General features: G+C 47.5%; 1 protein-coding gene across 1 annotated transcript; it reads right to left on the bottom strand.

The window, feature by feature from the left end:
* Positions 1 to 16983: 16983 nt before the first annotated feature.
* Positions 16984 to 23428, bottom strand: LOC140857926 (reticulon-like protein B1). Its single transcript, XM_073257338.1, has 5 exons — positions 23374 to 23428; positions 19512 to 19692; positions 18803 to 18934; positions 18647 to 18744; positions 16984 to 17153 (listed from the first exon to the last, which is right to left on the bottom strand). The coding sequence occupies exons 1-5, from the start codon at positions 23426 to 23428 to the stop codon at positions 16984 to 16986; spliced, it is 636 nt and encodes a 211-aa protein (XP_073113439.1).
* Between the last annotated feature and the right edge of the window lie 1973 nt (positions 23429 to 25401).

Raw genomic sequence — 25401 nt, 5'->3', positions numbered from 1 at the left:
GCCGCTCCAATCTTGCCACCTGATTGCGACTTCTGAGGATAGAAAAATTGAAAAAAAAAATGAGAAAAATCAATAAAAATAAAAATAAAATAAAAAAAATTTAAGGATAAAATCTTTCCTCCCATTGATGATCATTCCTTTCTTTTCACTCTCTTTTTCTTTTTATTTCATTATCATTTTCAGAGATGTATGAGAAAGGAGAGCACCTAAGAGAGATTAGAGGGTTTCTTAGACTGTTTATTCAATTGACCCGTGAGCTCGGACACAAGTTGGACGGTGAGACCATCTGGTGGCTCCTCCAACATGCCGAGCTAGCCATGCCCCCGTTAGGACCGGCACCATCCCTGCCATTGCCAACACCATCGACGACACCCTCAAAATTCCCACCAACGTCATTGCAATGCCCAAACCAATGCCCAAAGAAGCATAATAAAAAAAAAGTGATTTTTAAGGAAAGAGATGGCTTGGATATTTAAGAAGATGTTCCAGGTTTGATGCCAAGAGTGTAACGGAGATAAATTTTATGGCTTCTGTCTTTAATCTGTTCGAGGCATTGCCAACTATTTTTGGAAGATAAGTCCAAGGCAAATAATTTTTCAGATTTAAATTTTTTTTATATGAGAAGTTTTTCAAATTATCTCTGCGTGAGCAAAACATAGGATTGTTTTGTTTTTATCAAAGTTTTAAGGTATTATATGTTTTCTAAGGTTGCATTTGGTGTATCACCAGGTAGTGATAATCTGGATTATCTAGTAATATTGATTGTCAGTAATATAGATTGTCAGACAGTGATAATCTGGATAGATTGTCAATAATATTGATTGCTGTGTTTGGTACATTAAGATAATATTGCATTAGGAATCTCATTTGACAAGTGGGCTTTGGCAGAGTGGGAGAGAGCCACGTATATAATTTTCACGATGAAAGGGGAAACGTGCAAATATTTTATGATTAAATGAGGGCGGCTTTGGAGTTTTTTCAATTCCCATTCCCCAATTTCTCTTCTTTATTCGAGTTCCGACCACCTCCGCCCCCTTCCTCTCTCTCACGCAACCATCAGTGATCGAGAGATCGATCTCAGAGGAGCGTGATGGCTAGGATTGGTCCGATCACCCAGGGTTGGGAGCCTGTGATGTCCACGAGGCTTTTTTTTTTTGTTTTTGCATTATCCGGCTCTGTTTTCATTTCCATGGATTTATTGGCAAAGCGAGAGGACGAGTCTTTTCTCCCTCTCTCGCTCCAAGCCATCATCCAAGCTTCCCTATTCGGCCGCTGCAGGCCTGCCACCTGGTTGCGACTTCTGAGGACAGAAAAAATTGACAAAAAATAGGAAAAATCAATAAAAATGAAGGAAAAATGGAAAAAATTTAAGGGTAAAACCTTTCCTCACATTGACGCTTCCTTTTCTTTTTATTTCATTATCTTTTTTAGAGATACATGAGAAAGGAGAGCAATTAGAGGGTTCTTAGGTTCCGATTGTGTTTTTTCAATTGACCTGCGTGCGAGCTCGGACACAAGTTGGACGGTGGTGATTTTTAAGGAAAGAGATGGCTTGGATATTTAAGATGATTTTCCAGACTTGATGCCAAGAGTGTAACGGAGATAAATTTTAGTATATAAGATGAGAAATATCCACCATTTTTAGGTATGCGTAGTCTCCTGCCCTCTATCTTCCAACTATTTTTTGAAGATGAGTCCAAAGCCGATAATTTTTCAGATTTGAAATTTATTTTCAATGAGAAGTTTTTAAAATTATCACAGTGTGAGCAAAATATTGGATTGTTTTGTTTTTATCAAAGTTTTAAGGTGTTATATGTTTTCTAAGGTTACATTTGGTGTATTGTCGATGGTAATCCGAATAGTTTGTCAGTAATATTGATTGCTGTTGGTGCAAAAATCCGCTTGCATCGGAGAAGCTGGAGTTGTGGGGGTCGCGGTCGCCGTCGGGACCTGCAAAAGAAGTCTAAACCGGAGGTGGGGTTGCTCCGGCAAGACCCTCCGACGCTCAAGTCAGTTCTCTGCCTCAACAAGAATGGAGTGCTCGAACGAAAATTTTAGCAGAGTTTTGGGATAGAGAATAGAGCTTAGAGAATAACGTATCTGGGGCCCCCTTTTATAGGCGAAAGGGGGCAGCAGACTGATAGCGATATCCGTAACCGTTTGACAGTGGGCTGTCCAGAGTCAGGCAGAGTTTGTTGCGAAGAGTAGTGGAGCAGACCCGTGGCTATCACCGGGGCGCGCCACGTGGAGTCTGCCGCGGGGAATGGAGCGGTGTCCGTTGTCGCGACTTGCCATAAGATGGAAGAATCGTGCGGTATCCGTCGCAGGAAGTGGAGCAGTGCTGTGGCCGTTATTGCAGCCTGCCAGGGAGTAATGGAGCTGCGTAGGATCCGCCGCAGGGAGTGGAGCAGAGTCGTGGCCATTACTACAGCCTGTCAGGGAGTAACGGAGCCGCATAGGATCCACTGCAGAGAGTGGAGCAGAGTCGTGGCCGTTACTATGGCCTGCCAGTGGGTCCAGACTTGTCGGTTGAAGTTCGGTTGGAGTCTGTAGCTGGGATCGTGGACGGAACCCGACTCCCGTAGGAGTCCGGGCAAAGTCTACCTGCGATTAAAGTCAGGGACGAAGTTCGGCTCCCGTAGGAGTCCGGTCGAAGTCCACCTGCAATCAAGGTCAGGGACGAGGTCCGGCTCCCGTAGGAGTCCGGACGGAGTTTACCTGTAAGTGAAGTCGTGGGCAGAGCTCGGCTCCCGTAGGAGTCCGGGCGAAGTCTTCCCGCAGTCGAGGCTGAGGACGGAGCCCGGCTCCCATGGGAGTCCGGGTGAAGCCTTCCAGCAGTTGAGGTTGGGGACGAAGTCCGGCTCCCGTAGGAGTCCGGACGAAGCCTGCCTGTAGCTGGAGTCGGAGACGAGATCTGGCTCCCGTAGGGGTCCGGTCGAAGTCCAGCTGCAATCAAGGTCAGAGACGAAGTCCGGCTCCCGTAGGAGTCCGGACGAAGTTTACCTGTAAGTAAAGTCGTGGGCGGAGCTCGGCTCCCGTAGGAGTCCGGGCGAAGTCTTCCCGCAGTCGAGGCTGAGGACGGAGCCCGGCTCCCATGGGAGTCCGGGTGAAGCCTTCCAGCAGTTGAGGTTGGGGACGAAGTCCGGCTCCCGTAGGAGTCCGGACGAAGCCTGCCTGTAGCTGGAGTCGGAGACGAGATCTGGCTCCCGTAGGAGTCCGGTCGAAGTCCAGCTGCAATCAAGGTCAGGGACGAAGTTCGACTCCCGTAGGAGTTCGGACGGAGTTTACCTGTAAGTGAAGTCGTGGGCGGAGCTCGGTTCCCGTAGGAGTCCGGGCGAAGTCTTCCCGCAGTCGAGACTGAGGACGGAGCCCGACTCCCATGGGAGTCCGGGTGAAGCCTTCCAGCAGTTGAGGTTGGGGACGAAGTCCGGCTCCCGTAGGAGTCCGAACGAAGCCTGCCTGTAGCTGGAGTCAGAGACGAGATCTGGCTCCCGTAGGGATCCGGTCGAAGTCCAGCTGCAATCAAGGTCAGGGACGAAGTCCGGCTCCCGTAGGAGTCCGGACGAAGCTTGTCAGCTGGATCCCCGGAGGGTCACCCCCGTCATGAACTTCGGCTGGGGGGTATTTTATATCCAACACCAGTCCTCCTACTTTCGAGTTCGAATTTCGAGTGAAGAAAGTACAGAAAAATTTTCGCAGCCGAAGTTACCCCCTTTGAATCCTGTGCACGATCGTTCCGAGATATTTTGTCATTAAATGCGCGCGTGCTGGAGCTTTTTTTCGATTAGGGCGACCTAAAAAGTCTTTTCGAAATTTCCACCAGGATGCGATCCTAAGCGTCACGCCATAAAAATCCACGAACGGTCAACCCTATGCCGCGGTGAGTGGGACACGTGGTGGGCATTGGTTGGCCTAGGGACATCTGCCACCATAACTGTGCCAGGCTCTGTTGCCTATTTAAGCCCCCGCCTTTCCTCCGGGGGCTTCACTTTGCCTGTGGGTTGACGCCTTTCTTCCACCTGAGAGCCCAGCCACTCAGCCACTCCATCGGTGCCCCTTCCGACTCCGAGTGTCCTTTGCGCCGGTCCTTGCCATCCCCACCGGCTCTCCGTCATCTTTGATCCCTCGAGTCTCTCCGAGGGGTTCTCCCGCCAGGGCCTCCGCCCTGGAGACCAACCTCGAGAGGATGCCATGGACTAGGAAGAGTGCGAGGAGGAGAACAGCGGTCTATGAGTTCTCCAGTTGTCAAACTGCCGCTGAGGGTTCTCGTCGCCTTAAAGGGGGCTCGAGGGAGAATTCCTTCAACAACAGGGGTTTAATAACGGGGACAACCGGTGAAGGCATTCCGCCTGAGAACTTTGGAGAAGCTGAACGGGGCGACATCGGTAAAGGGGGCAGGACTGTCGTCACAAGCCATGGCGGGATCCTTGATGTCGTCGGGGCCGAGGGACCAGAAGCGGTCGGCGCCGATGGTGGGGCAGTAGAACTTGTTGCGGGGACGGTGGAAGTAGCGCATGCCAACCTTGCCGGAACACCTAGGACGGTGGTGGCCGCGGAGCACACGGTGGTGGCGCATATCTCCGACGCCATTGCTGCCTCCGGGGTAATCTTGGTTCTTCTTGAAATAGGTCGTCGTCACCACTGCCGCCGCCTTTTCTGCTCCCTGAATTCTATCCCATCTTTTTCCCCCTAGGGTTGGGATTTTGGAGATGGAACGGAATGAGGCAGGGGGCGAGAGCCGAGAGGCTTATCACACGTACTGAAAAATGCTGCTGGGAAGGACAGAACTGGGAAGAGAAGTCTACAGCTTGAAGTGGCCTCCGGTGTATCCCTTTCGAGTTTTGTAATAATATTTTCTTTTCCTGGCCCTCCGGATCTTGTAACGTACAACTTGTTAATCGAAGAATGAGAAGGAGATTTTGTTACTTCGTCCGTACTTTGCGTCGAATTGTTGTCTGCCGAATTTCTTTCCTTTATCATTGTTATTGTTGTATTTTCTTCTCTCTATTCATCTTCTTTTTCCCCTTTTCTCTCTTCTTTCTTCTTTTTTCTTTTTTTTTTTTTTTGACATCGTCCGTAGATTATCGGTAGTTGTCACGTCGGCTCGCCTTTCAGTTATCCTTCTCCTTCAACCTTAATGGCTCTATAATGTATATTGGATGAATAATATGAGAAGGAAAATTTTTGCTACCTCTTATACTCACGTGTTGAATTATCGCTTGTCGAGCTTCTTCTCGACCCTTGCGTCGTTCGAAGGTACCCGATCGCCATCGCATCGACCCATCCTTTTCGTCTGTGGCCGCAGATTTGTCTGGGGATGCTTGGGTTTGATGCCCCCCACCAGGACTCGGGCTCGGAGGTCTAATCTTTCGTCATCCCGAGGAAATCTTATCTCGGGCTTGTGTTGAGGGCTTCCTTGAGAGCTGGGGTCCTCGATAAGAACCCCAATCCTTGCTGAGACGGGATTTTCTGCGTCTTTGACGCTGTTTGTTTTTCATTCATCACTGACGTAGTTCATCGTCCTTCTTTTCAGCCCCTCCTCCCTTTTTCTTTTTCAAGTGAAATTTTTCCTCCGCTCTCGGTGGGGCTACGGGAGTCCGGCTCCTGTAAGCAAAGTCGGGGCGAAGTCCGGCTCCCGTGGGAGTCCGGACGGGGTTTGCCTGCAGTCGAAGTTGGAGACGGAGTCTGGCTCCCATGGGAGTCCGGACGGAGTTTACCGATGGTCGAAGTCGGGGGCCAAGTCCGGCTCCCGTAGGAGTCCAGACGGAGTCTTATTGCGAAGGGGCCGCTGGGGAAGGTCCCCCTTTTTCTCTTCTGGTCTTGAATGATCGGACTTTAATTGATGTCGGGGCGAGGTTCTTTCCCTATTTGTGTCGTAACAGATTTCAGCTCTGGTTGGGACGAGGTCCTCCTCTTGTCTCTAACGCGGCTGTAGGGGCACATATGGGCATTGCTGGGTCCTTCCCCCCTTCCGGTCTAAAGAGAATCGGACCTTCGACTTTGCTCGAGTTAGGGCGAGGTTCTCCTCCTGTCCCTAACAGGGCTGCGGGGGCGCATATGGGCGTTGCAGGGCCTCTCCCCCCATCCGGTCTAAAGAGAACCGGACCTTCGACTTTGCTCAAGTTAGGACGAGGTTATCCTCCTGTCCCTAACAGGGCTGTGGGGGCGCATATGGGCGTTGCAGGGTCTCTCCCCCCATCCGATATAAAGAGAATCGGGCCTTCGACTTTGCTCGAGTTAGGGCGAGGTTCTCCTCCTGTCCCTAACAGGACTGCGGAGGCGCATATGGGCGTTGCAGGGCCTCTCCCCCCATCCGGTCTAAAGAGAACCGGGCCTTCGACTTTGCTCAAGTTAGGACGAGGTTATCCTCCTGTCCCTAACAGGGCTGTGGGGGCGCATATGGGCGTTACAGAGCCTCTCCCCCCATCCGGTCTAAAGAGAACCGGACCTTCGACTTTGCTCGAGTTAGGGCGAGGTTCTCCTCCTGTCCCTAACAGGGCTGCGGGGGCGCATATGGGCGTTGCAGGGCCTCTCTCCCCATTCGGTCTAAAGAGAACCAGGCCTTCGACTTTGATCAAGTTAGGGCGAGGTTATCCTCCTGTCCCTAACAGGGCTGTGGGGGCGCATATGAATGTTGCAGGGTCTCTCCTCCCATCCGATCTAAAGAGAATCGGGCCTTCGACTTTGTCGAGATGAGGTTTCCCTCCTACTTCCGATACAATTTGTTTGGACTGCCCTGTCGATATAAGATAGTGCCAAGAGGGGAGACATGTAGATATGCAACTTTTATTTAAAATAAAGTTATTGGTAATACATCCGTAAGTTCTCCGAGCTCCATGGTCGTAGGAGGTCTGCTCCTCCGAGCTCCTTGAGATAATAAGTTTCGGGTCGGACCACTTTTTTGACCTCATACGGGCCTTCCCAGTTTGGGGCGAGCTTCCCTCGATCCTGAGGTTGCGAGACAGCAGCTCGTCGAAGCACTAGATCTCCTGCTCTAAAGACTTTGTTCTTGATCCGGGAGTTGTAATAGCGAGCGACTTTCTGTCTGTAGGCTGCCATTCGAACTTGAGCTACCTCCCGTCTTTCTTCCAGCAAGTCGAGGTTGGCTTTAAGACCTTGCGAATTTTGATGTTCGTCGAATGCCACGACTCGTGCCGACGGGAGTTTAAGCTCAATTGGGATGACGGCCTCCGTTCCGAAGGCTAAAGCAAAGGGGGTCTCCCTGTGGGCAGTCTTTGGGTAGTTCGATACACCCACAACACATGATAAAGTTCGTCCGCCCAAGTTCCCTTCGCCTTTTCAAGTCTTGTCTTGATCCCTTGCAGAAGGGTTCTGTCACCTCAGCTTTGCCGTTCGCCTGAGGATGGGCTACTGATGTGAAGTTGTGGGAGATATTTAGATCTTCACAGAATTCGGTGAATCTTGCTCCCACAAATTGCCACCCATTATCAGTGATTAGGGTCCTGGGCAGACCGAACCTGCATATGATTGACTTCCAGACAAAATCTTGTACTTTTACTTCTGTGATTTTTGCTTGTGGTTCGGCTTCAACCCATTTGGTGAAGTAGTCGATCGCTACAAGGAGGAACTTCCTCTGCCCCGACGCCATGGAAAAGGGTCTAAGGATGTCCATCCCCTATTGCGCAAAAGGCCATGGGGCGCTCAAGGGTGTAAGCTCGGTGGCGGGCTATCTCTGGATATTGACATATCTTTGGCATCGATCACACTTTCTGACGTATTCAATCGAGTCATGATGCATTGTCGGCCAGTAATACCCTTGGCAGAGCAACTTGTGGGATAAAGATCTAGCCCCCAAATGATTTCCGCAGATTCCTTCATGCACCTCCCACAAGGTGTAGTCAGCTTCCGAAGGCCGGAGACATTTCAAAAGGGGCAAAGAGTATGATCTCTTGTACAACTTGCCCTCATAAAGGATGTATCGGGAGGCTTGATTTCTGAGCTTTCGAGCCTCTTTTGCATCTTGGGGGAGAACCCCGTCTCTGAGATAGATTATCAGTGGGTCGATCCAGCTGGGTTCGTGGTCAATTTCCATCACGGACCGTGATTCTTCCGTACTCGGACACTTTAGAACTTCAAAGAGAACGCCCTTGGGCAATTCGGTCAGAGCCAGCATTGCCAGCTTGGAGAAGGTCAGCCCTGGTATTTTCCAACCTCGGAATCTGTCTGATGTCGAAGCTGTTGAAGGCGGGGATGAGCCCCTTTACCTTTTCAAGATATTTAACCATGTTGTCCTCCCGCGCTTCGTAGTTTTCGTTGACCTGTCCCACTACTAGTTGAGAGTCGCTGTGGACCTGGAGCCGATCTATCCCCAGCTCTTTGGCGATCCTCAGTCCTGCGATCAGAGCTTCATATTCTGCTCCATTGTTTGTTGCGGGAAACTCGAAGCGCAGAGCGTACTCCGCGATGACTCCCTCTGGACTGATCAAGATCAGGCCCGCGTCTGTGCCTAACATATTAGAAGACCCGTCCACGTAGAGGGCCCAAAAGCAACCAGAGGGATCTGCCTCTTCTTTGGGGGAGTTCGGTCGGGATCTTGGGCCGTCAATTTTGCATTGTTCGAGTTCGGCCTCCTCTGGGATAGTACATTCCACTATGAAATCTGCTAATATCTGGGCCTTCACCGCTGGCCTGGGTCGATAATTGATATCGAATTCTGTGAGCTCGATCGTCCATTTTGCCATCCTCCCGGAGGCATCCGCCGGTGCAGAATCGCCTTGATTGGTTGGTCGGTGAGCAACGTTACGGTGTGCTCTTGAAAGTAGGTCGGAGCCTCCGGGCTGCAATCAACAAGGCGTAAGTCAGTTTTTCTAATTTGGTATACCTGATCTCGGTGTCTCTCAACGCACGACTGACGTAGTAGATCGACCGTTGGACTTTTGCTTCTTCTTTGACAAGGACTGCCGCAAGGGCCATGGGAGAGACCGCCAGGTACAGAAATAGTTTCTCTCCAGGCTCTGGCTTTGCCAACAGCGGGGGTGAGCCGAGGTAGCTCCTTAGTTCTTCGAACGCCTGTTGGCACTCAGGGGTCCAACAGAAGTTCTTCGGCTGTTTGAGAATTTGGAAAAAGGGTAAGCACCGTTCGGCCAACCTTGCGACAAAGCGGTTCAGGGCTGCTACCCTCCCTGTAAGGTGCTGAACCTCTTTTATCGACCTTGGAGTGGTCATCTCCTGGATGGCGGAATTTTCTCTGGATGGGCCTCAATTCCGCACCCCGATACCATGAAGCCCAGGAACTTTCCGAGATCACTCTGAAAGCACATTTAGTCGGGTTCAGCTTCATTTTATATTTTCGGAGGGCGCTGAAGGTCTCTTCGAGGTCTGCGACGTGGTTCATAGAAGATTTGCTTTTTACGAGCATGTCGTCCACGTAGACCTCCATGTTGCGGCCGATCTGCTCCTTGAAGATTTTGTTCACCAACCGCTGGTAGGTTGTGCCTGTATTTTTGAGGCCGAAAGGCATGACCCTGTAACAGTAAAGGCCACGGTTAGTAATGAAAGCAGTCTTTTCTTCATCTTCCGGCGCCATCCCGATTTGATTATAGCCGGAGAAGGCATCCATGAAGGTGAGGAGCTCATGGCCCGAGGTTGCATCCACCAGTTGATCGATTCTGGGCAGGGGGTAGCTATCCTTGGGGCAGGCTTTATTAGCTTTTTGAAGTCTATGCACATCCTCCACTTGCCGTTTGCTTTTTTGACTAGGACAACGTTGAAAATCCAATCAGGATAATTGACTTCCCTAATGAATCCGGCCTTAAGGAGTTTGTCCACTTCCTCGACTATCGCCTTCTGCCTCTTTGGTGCATGGCCTCGGATTTTTTCTTTCGTCGGTCGATGCTTGGGATCAACGGCCAAGCGGTGCTCCATGACTTCCGTGTCGATCTCCGGCATGTCCGTCGGAACCCAAGCGAAGACGTTCGCATTCCTTCGTAGAAAATCGATGAGACGCATCCGCACCTCCTCCCCCAGGTTGGAGCCGATCATTGCCACATGCTCCGTATTTCCGTCGTTCAAAGGGATCGGTACCAGATCTTCAATTGGACCGCCCCTCTCTTCAGTGAGGTCATCACGAGCATCCAGCCCATCAACTGGACAGGGGTCGGATTGGTCGCTTCTTTGCAAGGCTATGTGGTAGCAGTGTCTGGCCAGGGCTTTGTCTCATCGGACCTCTCCGATCCCCTGGTTGGTGGAGAATTTCAACTTCAAATGGTAGGTTGACACGATGGCTCGGAGAGCATTGAGGCCAGGTCGGCCAAGGATTGCGTTGTAGGCTGACGGCGCCTTCACCACCAGAAAATTCACCAGGGCCCTGGATTGTCTTGGATATCGACCCGTAGCTACAGTTAAAGTCACCATTCCCTCCACTGGGACAGCGTCGCCGGTAAACCCTACTAGAGGGGAGGTAATCGGCCTCAAATGGCCGTCAAGGATGGACATTCTCGAAAAGGTGTCGTAGAACAAAATGTCGGCCGAACTTCCATTATCGACAAGGATGCGGCGGACGTCGTAGTTTGCTATATTCAAGGAAACCACAACCACGTCGTTATGAGGGAATTGGACTCCCTGAGCGTCTTCTTCAGTAAAGGTTACGGGCTCCTCAATCTTTTGTCGCTTGGGGGGTACGGCCAGTACGTTGGTTGCTTCCTATCGGGATTCTCCCGAGATGGTGTTGGCGAAATCCGTCGGAGGCCGATTGTCCGACCACTCCATGCCGGCGACCATTGCCGGGGGAGGAGGTAGAGGCTGGGAGACTGGCGGTGAGGCTGGAGCCTGAGATCTGGCCGCGGAGGCCGTTGATCGTCGTATGGATGCCTTGCGAGGAGGCATCAGGCGAAGATCAAGTGGGGGAAGGAGGAGTGGACGTCGGGGAAGATGACCAGAGGCAGTCCCATTGAGCGCTCCTTTAAGAACAAGGGTATTGCGAAGACACGGCCCCTTTCTCTAGCGCCAATCCTGTTGGTGTAAAAATCCGCTTGCGTCGGAGAAGCTGAAGTTGTGGGGGTCGCGGTCGCCATCGGGACCTGCAAAAGAAGTCTAAATCGGAGGTGGGGTTGCTCCGGCAAGATCCTCCGACGCTCAAGTCAGTTCTCTGCCTCAACAAGAATGGAGTGCTCGAATGAAAATTTTAGCAGAGTTTTGGAATAGAGAATAGAGCTTAGAGAATAACGTATCTGGGGCCCCCTTTTATAGGCGAAAGGGGGCAGCAGACTGATAGCGATATCCGTAACCGTCTGGCAGTGGGCTGCCCAGAGTCAGGTGGAGTTTGTTGCGAAGAGTAGTGGAGCGGACCCGTGGCTATCACCGGGACGCGTCACGTGGAGTCTGCCATGGGGAATGGAGCGGCATCCGTTGTCGCAACTTGCCATAAGATGGAAGAATCGTGCGGTATCCATCGTAGGAAGTTGAGCAGTACTGTGGCCGTTATTGCGGCCTGCCAGGGAGTAATGGAGCCACGTAGGATCCGCCGTAGGGAGTGGAGCAGAGTCGTGGCCGTTACTACGGCCTGCCAGGGAGTAACGGAGCCGCATAGTATCCACCGTAGAGAGTGGAGCAGAGTCGTGGCCGTTACTATGACCTGCCAGTGGGTCCAGACTTGTCGGTTGAAGTTCGGTTGGAGTCTGTAGCTGGGGTCGTGGGCGGAGCCTGGCTCCTGTAGGAGTCCGGGCAAAGTTTACCTGCGATTAAAGTCAGGGACGAAGTTCGGCTCCCGTAGGAGTCCAGTCGAAGTCCACCTGCAATCAAGGCCATGGACGAGGTCCGGCTCCCGTAGGAGTCCGGATGGAGTTTCCCTGTAAGTGAAGTCATGGGCGGAGCTCGGCTCCCGTAGGAGTCCGGGCGAAGTCTTCCTGCAGTCGAGGCTGAGGACAGAGCCCGGCTCCCATGGGAGTCCAGGTGAAGCCTTCCAGCAGTTGAGGTTGGGGACGAAGTCCGGCTCCCGTAGGAGTCCGGACGAAGCCTGCCTGTAGCTGGAGTCGGAGATGAGATCTGGCTCCCGTAGGGGTCCGATCGAAGTCCAGCTGCAATCAAGGTCAGGGATGAAGTCCGGCTCCCGTAGGAGTCCGGACGGAGTTTACCTGTAAGTGAAGTCCTGGGCGGAGCTCGGCTCCCGTAGAGTCCGGGCGAAGTCTTCCCGCAGTCGAGGCTGAGGACGGAGCCCGGCTCCCATGGGAGTCCGGGTGAAGCCTTCCAGCAGTTGAGGTTGGGGACGAAGTCCGGCTCCCGTAGGAGTCCGAACGAAGCCTGCCTGTAGCTGGAGTCGGAGACGAGATCTGACTCCCGTAGGAGTCCGGTCGAAGTCCAGCTGCAATCAAGGTTAGGGACGAAGTCCGACTCCCGTAGGAGTCCGGACGGAGTTTACCTGTAAGTGAAGTCGTGGGCGGAGCTCGGCTCCCGTAGGAGTCCGGGCGAAGTCTTCCAGCAGTCGAGGCTGAGGACGGAGCCCGGCTCCCATGGGAGTCCGGGTGAAGCCTTCCAGCAGTTGAGGTTGGGGACGAAGTCCGGCTCCCGTAGGAGTCCAGACGAAGCCTGCCTGTAGCTGGAGTCGGAGACGAGATCTGGCTCCCGTAGGGGTCCGATCGAAGTCCAGTTGCAATCAAGGTCAGGGATGAAGTCCGGCTCCCGTAGGAGTCCGGACGGAGTTTACCTGTAAGTGAAGTCGTGGGCGGAGTTCGGCTCCCGTAGGAGTCCGGGCGAAGTCTTCCCGCAGTCGAGGCTGAGGATGGAGCCCGGCTCCCATGGGAGTTCGGGTGAAGCCTTCCAACAGTTGAGGTTGGGGACGAAGTCCGGCTCCCGTAGGAGTCCGGACGAAGCCTGCCTGTAGCTGGAGTCGGAGACGAGATCTGGCTCCCGTAGGAGTCCGATCGAAGTCCAGCTGCAATCAAGGTCAGCGAAGAAGTCCGGCTCCCGTAGGAGTCCGGACGGAGTTTACCTGTAAGTGAAGTCGTGAGCGGAGCTCGGCTCCCGTAGGAGTCTGGGCGAAGTCTTCCCGCAGTCGAGGTTGAGGACAAAGCCCGGCTCCCATGGGAGTCCGGGTGAAGCCTTCCAGCAGTTGAGGTTGGGGACGAAGTCCGGCTCCCGTAGGAGTCCGGACGAAGCCTGCCTGTAGCTGGAGTCGGAGACGAGATCTGGCTCCCGTAGGGGTCCGGTCGAAGTCCAGCTGCAATCAAGGTCAGGGACGAAGTCCGGCTCCCGTAGGAGTTCGGACGAAGCTTGTCAGCTGGATCCCCGGAGGGTCATCCCCGTCACGAACTTCGGCTGGGGTGTATTTTATACCCAACAATTGCTGTATTTGATACATGCAGGTAATATTACAGTAAAATTATTAAGAATTTTAATTGATATGTTTAGTATGACAATCAGATTATTAATAATATAATATTAAAATTTTAAAATATTTATAAATTAAATTTATTAAAAATCACATCAATACATAAAATTTTTAATCTTTTAAAATAAAAAAATAAAAAAATATTATATTATTTTTTTTATTTTTTTTTCTTCCTTCTTTTTCCACATGCCACAACCCCCCAACCCCCGACTGCTGTGCCTCCGGCCCCCCGACCATCCGCCCCCGATCCCCCGACAATTGCATCTCTGGTACCACCCCCGACCCTTCGACTGTCTGTGCCACCTCCTGCACCGTCCTCTAGCCCTCCGACGAACCCACACCCTGCACCCTTCGCAACCATCTCCATCACCACTTTCACCCACTTGCGCCGTCGTCCTCACCCGCACCGCCAGTTCCCTGCACCTCACCCTTCGCGGTCGTCCGACACGGCATTGGTGGCGGCGACTGGCATTGCTTGATCCCTATTGAGCCCGATCTTTCCCTTCCACACATCATACAAAAAAAAGAGTGAAGAAAGGGACCACCGGCTCCACGCCGTGTCCTCCTTCGCGTAGGGACTGCAGGCCATTGTTCGGGGAGGCGGTGGCGACTCCAACGGCAACATCTAGGCAGCCGGCGGCACCGGACGTGCCTCGCCAGTGGGCCGATTAACCAAACAAACAAAAAAAAGAGGGAGGAGGGGTCGTCGGATCCCACCTTGACCGGCATTTTCTCTGACTTCTCGATGGCTACCGATGGTTGGTGATTGGGAGATGGTGGCGGTCTGTCGATTCTCCGATTTTGAAGCCACTGCCAGCTAAATTTTATGGAGGAGGGCACTGATTTTGGCCCTCCTTCTTTCCACTATCCATCACGAGGAAGAAGAACGTTCGGATTTTTGAAAATATTTTTGTTCAAAAAAATTATTATAAGATTATCAAATATATGGTAATCTGGATAACCATTCATTCTCTTAGTAATTTAGATCATCTTTTATGAAGTGATCTAGATTATCAATTCAAAAAATATATCAAATGTAATAATTTGATAAAAATTTTTTAAATTATCAATAATTTTGATAGATTGTCAACTACTAAATGCAACTTAAGCATTATGTCACCGTTGGGAAATAGCAACAAAGTCTGGTTATTATTTTTCTGAAAAGAGAAATTTAGGCACCATATTCTATTTGTTTCTTTTCCTGGTGGTTGTCTATTTAAAGAGTGCTCATGTTTGAAGTTTGCTTTTCTAACTTTAAGTGTGCCATCTATCTTTTCTTCCGTTAGGCTTTATCAAATTTTTGGTCCATTTTCCTTCTCATACATCATGGCAAGCTTTGATCTGAACTTATTTGAATCTTAAATTAGTTATAGGCAAGTTAAACATGAGTCCATAAAAGCATGTCTAAAAATATAGTGAGAAACGTTTTTCTTTCATAAGTCTTCACGAAAACATTTGATAGAACTACAATAATAGTTTCTGGAAGATAGGGATTCTTATATTTCTGTTTCAATGAAAATTGTATTTTGTTCTTATATTTGTGGTCTCAGCAAACACGATAAATCTCTACCCCCAAGTTTCTGGTAAAACTTGGGGATGCACCACCAGAAACTCAATTCTGGAATGTCCTCCAACAAGAGAAAAAAAAATGTAACTACTAGGGTATCACCCATTTCACCACAAAAACAGCTCATACCATTATATGAAATTATTGAAAAACAGATGGATCATTGTAAATCAAATTAAGTGTTTGATAATATGTGTGATTGATTAAGTTAAGGAAGATTTATGTTGTTGTAATGCAAGTATTTGATAATATATATGACTGATCCAGTTGAGGAAGTGTTAACTCTGGTTGATGAGAAGAAGCTATCTTTGGCATCTCATGCATCGCATGGGATTATAGGCTAGTAGATTTTTTACCAAAATAATATTATTTTTAAAATAATTTATCAAAATAATATTTTTTTAAAAGTATTTACTAAAATACTGTCGGAGGAAAAGTCGTCTTATGATAGGGCGATTTTCTATGCTGACTCAGCATGTCCAACACCAGATTGAGTGGATGCGTTGGATAATAAAATCATCTTATGATAAGGTAACTCATAGAGCGACTTAACGTGACTTAGTTAAAAAAAAAAAAAAAAACCAACCTTCCTCTTCCCCGCCATAAGAACCTCCCAATCTCCGGCGGCCCTCTCTCCTCCTCTCGGTCCACCCCCCTCTCTCTTCTTCTCCGGCACGAGAACCCTCCCCGATCAGTTGAGTTTTAGTAGATGTCTTAAAATTTCTTGGAGGAGGGAGGACTGCCGGGGACCGGGGAGGGTTCTCGCGCCAGAGAAGAGGGAGAGGGGGGGTGGGTCGAGAAGAGAGAGGACCGTCGGAGACCGATGGGTTCTCGAGCCAGGAAGGAGGGGGGGTGGGTGAGAGGAGGAGGGAGGGCTATCGAGGATTGGGAGGTTCTCGAGCTAGGGAGGAAGGGGGCGGGCTGAGAGGAGGAGGGAGGGCCACCGAGGATCGGGGAAGAGAGAGGTTGGATTTTTTTTTTGATTAAGTCACATTAAGTCGCTTTATGAGAGGATGACTCACTTTTTCATAAGGCGATTTTTGTTGTTCAATGCGTTCATCCAATCTGACGTTGGACGTGCTGAGTCAGTACAAAAAGTCATCCTATGATAAATCAATTTTACTTCCGACAGTATTTTGATAAATACTTTTAAAAAATATTATTTTAATAAATTATTTTAAAAATAATATTATTTTGATAAAAAATCTTAGGCTAGTTGATATAATATTTGTATTCGTTATTAGTTTTTTCACAATATAATCTCTTCAATGCTTGCTTAGTGATTTTTTACTTCGGTAGAGGTGTTTCTTGAAAGGTCTAAATTGGAAAGGACTGTAGCTTTTTTTTTTTTTAACAACAAAAGAAAAAGGGGTTCTGTGTGCTCCTTCAGATATATGACAAATGCCCCAACTCCCTGTGGACCGGGTAGAATGGATCAAATTTTTAGGACCAATCCCATTCATGGATGGGGGACCTCCATTCTTCCAAGGCTAATAGAGAGAGATTTGTTCATGCATTGACATAGAATTTGCAATCTTAGCAACCATCCATTTTATCAGGTTTTGGCCCAATGCTAAAATTGCTCCATTGTGATTAGGTATTATGGATTTAAAACATGAAAACAACCTCTCTGAAGAATAAAGCTACATACATCTGACCCTCAAATCTTTTTAAGCTGGGTATTTTATCTTAAAATTTCCACATAAACTCTTCATATTGATCAATAAAACTTGGAAAATAACATTTCAATTAAAAAAAAAAAATGGCACACACCACACTGATTCAAGATCAGACATCAAGATATTGGATCAAGGCTTACATCATAAGAAGTTAACACTGCAAAAAATAACAGGAGCATCTCTATACCCCGCTTCACAACAAGCATCCACTAGCGGGCACATTTTATATGTGGCCCCTAGTACGGGGTACGAAAGCTAAAGCGCTCCTAAGAGAGATTTTCAAAGACATTCATCTCTATCCCCAAGCTCTAACCAAAAATTTCATCAAAAACCAGCAGCAGGTGAAGCAAAAGCTGCTGTGGATTACAGGAGCATAAACCTACTAAGTCTTCTCAAAGCTGCTTCTTATCGGCAAATGGGCCCCGAGGAATCATCTGGAGTATTTTTTCATCAAGCACAGCATAATGCTTATTAATTTCAACTGTTGCCTTCTCTGCGATGTTGTCCACCTGATCCTCATATTTCTCATAGAGAGCTGGCGCAGTGTATATAATCAGAAAAACTGCAGACATAATGCCTTAGTTTCCAAATTTATCCGGAAAAATGCAATCTGTTAACTAATAATATTTCCAGATATCAGAATTTCTAAAAACTTTCACCTTGACCATAGAAATAAACTTACTAGTAAGTGAACAGCTCAAAAAGGCTGAGTTGAAATAATATGAAGTTCACAAACAATTTATGGAGGATTTAGCAGTTCTAGTTGATAAATGATTCAAACTAGTTGTCCAATTTCCTCATAGATTTCAAGACCCTTTCTTTAAGGATTAGCTTGCCATTCTCAAATGGCTAAATCAACAAGGCAAACTGAAAAATATACACTATGAATGGAGTGCAAATGATAAAAAATTTGCTGAAGTGACAAAAATTGATTCAATACAATGTTTTTAAAGCAACAAATGATCAACCATTCATATTTGATATGTTAAACTAACATCAGGTTGTACTTCTTTGCCAACACCAAAAGAAGATGATGACCTAAAAAAGCAACCACCTGCCGGACTTCGGCCTGCAAAATGTCACCCCTCTCCTCAGCAAATTCCCACCATATTTCTCAAATATGCTTTTACAAAAAACTCTAGTTAAATATTTGTGTTTATCTTTTATTGTTTCAATAGGCAAGCGATTTTTGTTTCTTCTACATTTCTGCATCATTTTAATAAAACTTCATAACAAGCTTGTCCATAGTCTGGTTGCACCCTCCACATTGGACGAGGTTCTGGTTTTGAATCTTGGTGTTGTTTCCTAATTACTTATCTAATTCAATAGGTGGCGATCACACCATTATTCTAAGAACAAATGTATGTCTCTCTCTATGCGTGTTTCTTTGTGTGTGTGTGAGAGAGAGTTACCTAATTATGATATCCTGGTCCCTGGATGCATCAGACTTTATTCTTAAAAAAGATCATATATCCTGTATTTTCTAGCATACTATTTCATTTATTATATTAGCATGTTTCTTTCTTTTCTCTAGTAGAAACCTTTTGGTTATGTTTTCTTTTCAAGAAGCATACATGTCTCTTATATAACAGATTAGCATGCATCTAGAAGGATTAAAGGCAAATGAATGGCCATTACATGTAAAACTTGAGAACAATAAATAGAAAAAGGATATCATGATCTACGAGGGAGCCAACTACTTTGATAGGTAATGTCACTGGATACTGATACAATTTTAAAAAGAAGAAGAAGAAGAAAAGCAACTGACTTCAAATTCTGCCCTTCAGCTGGGCTTTCTCCCATCCCATTACTCGCCCCCCACAGCCCCCCCAAACCTCAACCGGAAAAAAGGAGCAGAAAAAAAAAAAGAAGAGAGAGAGTATCATGATCTAGGAACTCAACTTTCCACAATAAAAAGTGCAGAGGAATTATCATTGCTTCCATTTTAGACTGAGTAACATGCGGCATTGGAAGCATATATCTGTGCAAATCAAAATATCTAAGATGATTGTAGTCGGCCATGATGGTGCAACCAAGAGATGAGAAGGAACTGACCAATATAGGAAAGTGTTAAGAAACTAAACCAGCTGCCAATTAGAGAAACAACCCACAGGCCTGCAATCACCAGCATGACAAATATAGATGCTAAGATTCTGAGCCCAAACAGCATAAAGAAAAACTAGAAAGTACCAGAATTTTACCATCAAGAACTGCTTCAAATCTTTTCCTAAAGCAACATATCTAAAAGTTGCAAAAGCTTCATTAATCTGATATCTTACTGCTTGAGCTCTGTTCAGAAACATGTCCTCAGGCAAGATAACCTCAGGAAATTTTGGAGGGGACCTGAATTTCAAAATTACAGAAAAGTAACTGAAAATGCATAATTCTGTAACATGAAAAATTATATAATCATTAAACATAAAAAAGAAACACTTTCAAATTACTCTCAGTATGGTAGTCACATGGAATAAGCTACAAGTGCTCCCAGAAAAAAAGAACACGTGAAATCAGTTCCAAGATATGCTATCCTATGAATAAGCAACTATTAGATAGGCTAGGGCATTCTAGGAGGCAAAGAGGTTCAGAATGTTAGTTCTGGAAAGGGCATTTAAGATAATGATATGCTTCTCAACTATTTAATTAGATTTATCCATCATCCCATTTGTATCTTGAGGAATTTCAGATGACAGGAATCATGAATCAAATGGATGTCATATGATTAAGCATTGTTCAATTATATGGTTAGCATAAGACAAACTCTACCTTAGTATAAAAATTATCATTAGTATAAGAGCATAGGCATTTTCAAGCAAAGGCCCAACTCCAGCAACTTATGTTACTCCAAAAACAAGTTATATAGGAAATTTTAGCTTGAGAATAATAGTTACTCAGCCCTAGTAAAGAGTAAAAATGTCCTTACCTGTTGACAATAGAAGCTGCATTAAACCAAATAAATGATACTGCAAGTAAAAATATTAGAGAGTGACAAATACATGTCAGTAGGTGATAACCCATCCATTCAAAAAGAAGCCAAATAATGGTCACACCAGCAAGTATGCTGCCTGACATTTGCTTGCTTTTCCATAATATAATATCAGCAGCTGCAAGCACAATGAAAATAATTAACAAAGGGCATAAGTATATATTGAACCAAACAAACAATATAACCAATAAAATATTCAAGTAAAGACGCTAGCTCTAGTAGATGGCAAGATGACATGATCCTCTTTCTGAGACCTTAACTAAACCACAAATGAACTTGACCTGACTTTTCATAATACCATCTTCACCAGATAAAAAGATTGTCTTTATCAGCATGCAATAGGATTTGCTTCATGAAAGTCAATAATGAATCCATTAGATGTACAAGCCAACAACAAATCTTATGTGCAAAAACATATTTTTAAAAATTTTACGTCACAAATAATTAATAAAAAATTTAAATTTTTTTTAAAAAATAAATAATAGATTATTTATGATAGAAAATTTACGTCGTAAAAGTGAGTATTTGTGACGGTAAAATTATTTGCATTTCAAATAAAAAATTATTTACGATCAAAATTTTACATCATTAATAATTAAAAAAAATTAAAAAATTTTAAAATAAATAAATAGTAGATTATTTATGATAAAAAATTTATATCACAAATAAAAGTATTTGCGATGTATCAAAAATTTATGTTACAAATATAAAATTATTTACAATACAAAATTTACATCATAAATAATCAATAAAAAATCATAAATTTTTAAAAATAAATAAATAATAGATTATTTATGATGAAAAGTTTATGATGCAAATAAATAATATTTATGATGTAAATTTTACTTATATTGTAAATATAAAATTATTTATGATGTAAAATTTTTATTTTAAATAATTAATTAAAAATTAAAAAAATTTTAAAAAATAAATAGTAGATTATTTATGATGTAAAGTTTTCATCGCAAATAAAGATATTTGTGATGCAACATAAATTTATTTTATAAATATTTAATTATTTATGATGTAAATTTTTTTCACAAATAATCATCAAAAAAATAATTTTTTTAAAAAAATAAATCGTAGAACTATACACAATAAAAAATTTGCATCACAAATAAAGATATTTACAATTATTGGTGCAAAAATCCGTCTGCGTCGGAGAAGCTGGAGTCGAGAGAGTCGCGATCGCCGTCGGGACCTGCAAAAGAAGTCTAAACCGGAGTTGGGGTTGCTCCGGTAAGACCCTCCGACGCTCAAGTCAGTTCTCTGCCTCAACAAGAATGGAGTGCTCGAATGAAAATTTTAGCAGAGTTTTTGGGATAAAAATTAGAGTTAAGAGAGTAACGTATCTGGCCCCCCCTTTTTTATAGGTGGAGGGAGCAACGGATTGATAGCGACGTTTGTAACCGCCTAGTAGTGGGCCGCTCGGGGCTAAGAGAAATTTATTATGAAGAGTAATGGGGTGGAGTCGTGGCTGTCACCATGGCTCGCCACGTGGAGTCTGTTGTGGAGAGTGGAGCGGCGTCCGTTGTCGCGACTCGCCAGGGAGTGGTGGAGCCATGCAGTATCCGTCGCAGGAAGTGGAGCAGAATCGTGGCCATTACTGCGGCCTGCCGCGTGGAGCCTGTTACGGGGAGTGATAGAGCCACGCAGAATCCATCGCAGGAGGTGGAGCAGAGTCGTGGCCGTTACTGTGGCTTGTCAGGGAGTCCAGGCCTGTCGACCGAAGTGCGGTTGAAGCGCCTGGCGAAGAGAGGTGGCTATCCATCTGAAAAGAGCTCGGATGCTGCTGGCGGGCTGTCTACCGTTGGATGCCTTGAGCGTTAGTACTATAGGTGAGGGCTATTTGCTGTAGGAGCCCAATCAGAGGCTTTCTGTAGATGAAGTCCGGCTCCCGTAGGAGTTCAGACGAAGTCTTCCTGCAGTCGGAGTCGGAGATGAAGTCCGGCTCCCGTAGGAGTCCGGACGAAGTCTACCTGCAATTGAAGTCGGGGACGAAGTCCAGCTCCCGTAGGAGTTCGGATGAAGTCTACCTGCAATTGAAGTCGGGGACGAAGTCCAGCTCCCGTAGGAGTCCAGATGAAGTCCTCCTGCAGCCGGAATCGGGGATGAAGTCCGGCTCCCGTAGGAGTCCGGACGAAGTCTACCTGCAATTGAAGTCGGGGACAAAGCCCGGCTCTCGTAGGAGTCCGGACGAAGTCTACCTGCAATTGGAGTCGGGGACGAAGTCCGGCTCCCGTAGGAGTCCGGACGAAGTCTACCTGCAATTGAAGTCAGGGACGAAGCCCGGCTCCCGTAGGAGTCCGGACGAAGTTACCTACAATTGAAGTCGGGGATGAAGTCCGGCTCTCGTAGGAGTCCGGACGAAGTCTACCTGCAATTGAAGTCGGGGATGAAGTCCGGATGAAGTCCTCCTGCAGCCGGAATCGGGGATGAAGTCTGGCTCCCGTAGGAGTCCGGACGAAGTCTACCTGCAATTGAAGTCGGGGACGAAGCCCGGCTCCCGTAGGAGTCCGGACGAAGTCTACCTGCAATTGGAGTCGGGGATGAAGTCCGGCTCCCGTAGGAGTCCGGATGAAGTCTACCTGCAATTGAAGTCGGGGATGAAGTCCAGCTCCCGTAGGAGTCCGGATGAAGTCTATCTGCAATTGAAATCGGGGATGAAGTCCGACTCCCGTAGGAGTCCGGACGAAGTCTTCCCGCAGCCAGAATCGGGGATGAAGTCCGGCTCCCGTAGGAGTCCGAACGAAGTCTTCCTGCAGTCGTGAAGAATCTGATCGACGCTGGTGGGGGTTTATCCATCGGCAGAACTCGAAAATGCTACAGAAACTCAGCCGTAGGAGAGAAGTCGCCGAAGGTCAGACGCCGGTAGAATCCTTGAGTGGTCACTCCTGACACGAACTTCGGCTGGAGGGGGATTTTATACCCAACACCAGTCCCCCTACTTTCGAGTTCGAGTTTTGAACGAAGGAAGTACAGAAAAATTTTCACAGCCGAAGTCGTTTCCTTGAATTCCACACACGACCGTCCTCGAAAATCTTGGCATTCAATGCGCGCATGCTGGAGTCTTTTTCCGATTAGGGCGATCCGAGGAGTCCTTTCGGAATTCCTCCCGGAGCGTAGTCCTAAGCACCACACCATAATGGTCCCGCTAGCAGCCAGCCCTACGTCACGGTGAGTGGGACATGTGGCGGGTGCTGGTGGACTTAGGGATATCCGCTGTCATAACTGCGCCAGGCCCCGTCGCTTATTTAAGCCCCCTCCTTCCCTTCAGGGGTTTTACTTCGCCTGAGAGTTTAGTCACTCCATCGGCGCCCTTTTTGACTTTAAGCACTCTTCGTACCAGTCTTCGCCATCTCCACCGGCTCTCCACTGCCTTCAGTCTTCCGAGCCCCCTCGAGGGGTTCTCCCGTCGGGGCTTCTGCCCCGGAGGCCAACCTCGAGAGGATGCCACGGATCAAGAGGAGTAAAAGGGGGAAAACAGCGGCCTGCGAATTCTCCGACTGTCGAACTGTCACTGAGGGTTCCCACCGCCTCAAAGGGGACTCGAGGGAGAATTCTTTCAACAACAGGGATTTAATAACAGAAACAACCGGTGAGCGCATTCCGCCCGAGAATTTCAGAGTAGTTGAATGGGGTGACATCGATCAAGGGGGCAGAGTTGTCATCACAAGCTGTGGCGGGATTTTTGACGTCGTTGGGGCCGAGGGACCAGAAGCGGTCAGCACTGACAGTGGGGCAGTAGAACTTATTGCGGGGACGGTGGAAGTAGCGCATACCGACCTTGCCGAAGTACCTAGGACGGTGGTTGTCATAGAGCACATGGTGGTGGGGCATGCCTCCGGCGCCATCGCGGCCTCCGGGGTACTTTCGATTCTTCCCAATGCAGGTCGTCGTCGCTGCTGCCGTCACCGTCGCTGCCCCATGAATTCTATCCCCCCTTTTCCCCCTAGGGCTGGGGTTTCGACGATGGAGCAGAACGAGGCGGGGGGCGAGAGCCGAGGGATTTATCACACGCACTGAAAAATGCTGTCGAGAAGGACGGAACCGGAAGGAGAAGTCAAAAGCTTGAAGTGGTCCCTAATGTGTTCCTTCCGAGTCTTGTAGTAATATATATTTTTTTTGGCCCTCAAGGTCTTGTAACATACATCTTGTTAATCGAGAATGAGAAGAAGATTTTGTTACCTTGTTCGCACTTTGCGTCAAATCGTCGCCTGCCGAGCTTCGCTATTTTTATTGTTGTATTTCCCTCCTCTTTTTCTTTTCTTCTTCTGCCTTAAGGGCTCTGTAATGCACATTTAGTAAATAACATGAGAAGGAGATTTTTTACTACCTCTTTTACTCACGTGTTGAATTGTCGTTTGTCGATCTTCCTTCGGCTTTTGCCTCGCTCGATATTGATGCTATTCGGAGGTACCCGATTGCTGTCACATTGACCCATCTCTCTGTTTGTGGCCGCTGATTTGTCCGGGATCGCTCGAGTTTGACACCTCCTTTCAGAGTTCGAGCTCGGAGGTCTAAGCTTCTTGTTGCCCTGAGGAAGCCGTCTTATCCTTGGCCCATGTTGAGAGCTCTTTTGGAGATCGGGGATTTTGATGAGAACCCCCATCCTCGCCAAGATGAGGTTTCCTGTATTTTTAATGTAAATTATTTTCCAGTCATCGCTGATGTAGTTCGTTGCTTTCCTTTTTAACCCCTCTCCCTTTCTGTTTCTTTTTCTTTTTTTTTTTTCGAGTGAGGGTTTTTTCCCTGCTCTTAGTCCCCCTGCTCTTAGTCCTCCTGCTCTTGATGGGGTCGCGAGAGCGTGGAGGGGTTGCTGGGAAGGTTTCCTTTTTTCCATTCGGTTTTGAATGACCAGACCTTGATTGGTGTCCGGACGAGGTTCTTCTCCTATTTCTGACGTAATAGGTTTTAGCTCTGGTTAGGACGAGATCCTCCTCTTGTCCCTAACAGGGCTATGGGGGCATATATGGGCGTTGCAGGGCCTCTCCCTCCATCCGGTCTAAGTGTAACCGGGTCTTCGACTGTGCTCAAGTTAGGACGAGGTTCTCCTCCTGTCCCTAACGTGGCTGTGGGGGCACATATGGGCGTTGCAGGGCCTTTCCCCCCATCCGGTCTAAGTGTAACCGGACCTTTGACTTTGCTCATGTTAAGACGAGATTCTCCTTCTGTTCCTAACATGGCTGTGGGGGCACATATGGGCGTTGCAGGGCCTCTCCCCCCATCCGGTCTAAATGTAACCGAGCCTTCGACTTTGCTCATGTTAGGATGAGGTTCTCATCCTATTCCTAACATGGCTGTGGAGGCACATATGGATGTTGCAGGACCTCTCTCCCCATCCGATCTGAATGTAACCGGGCCTTCGACTTTGCTCATGTTAGGACGAGGTTCACCTCCTGTTCCTAACATGGCTGTGGGGGCACATATGAGCGTTGCAGGGCCTCTCCCCCCATCCGGTCTGAATGTAATCGGGCCTTCGACTTTGCTCATGTTAGGACGAGGTTCTCCTCCTGTTCCTAACATGGCTGTGGGGGCACATATGGGCGTTGCAGGGTCTCTCCCCCCATCCGGTCTGAATGTAACCGGACCTTCAACTTTGCTCTTGTTAGGACGAGGTTCTCCTCCTATTCCTAACATGGCTGTGGGGGCACATGGGGGTGTTGCAGGGCCTCTCCCCCATCCGATCTATATGTAACCGGGCCTTCGACTTTGTCGAGGTCTCCTCCTGCTCTCGACACGGTTTGTTTTGATCGTCTTGTCGATATAGGCTAGTGCCAAGAGAGAAGACATGTGAATATAAGACTTTTATTTAAAATAAAGTTAT

This window comes from Elaeis guineensis, chromosome 5, assembly GCF_000442705.2.
Source record: "Elaeis guineensis isolate ETL-2024a chromosome 5, EG11, whole genome shotgun sequence".
In the NCBI taxonomy this organism is placed as follows: Eukaryota; Viridiplantae; Streptophyta; class Magnoliopsida; order Arecales; family Arecaceae; genus Elaeis; species Elaeis guineensis.
Note: the sequence above shows the minus strand (reverse complement) of the source record. Positions and strands in the feature narration are given on the sequence as shown.

Coding starts and splice junctions, on each gene's coding strand:
- LOC140857926 (XM_073257338.1), bottom strand. CDS start 23,428: ATGGCGCCGGAGGCATGCCCCACCACCATGTGCTCTATGACAACCACC. Junction 19,693..23,373: donor TATGACAACCACCGTCCTAG/GTACTTCGGCAA, acceptor TTGTGCTTGCAG/CTGCTGATATTATATTATGG. Junction 18,935..19,511: donor GCAGCTTCTATTGTCAACAG/GTAAGGACATTT, acceptor TTTGAAATTCAG/GTCCCCTCCAAAATTTCCTG.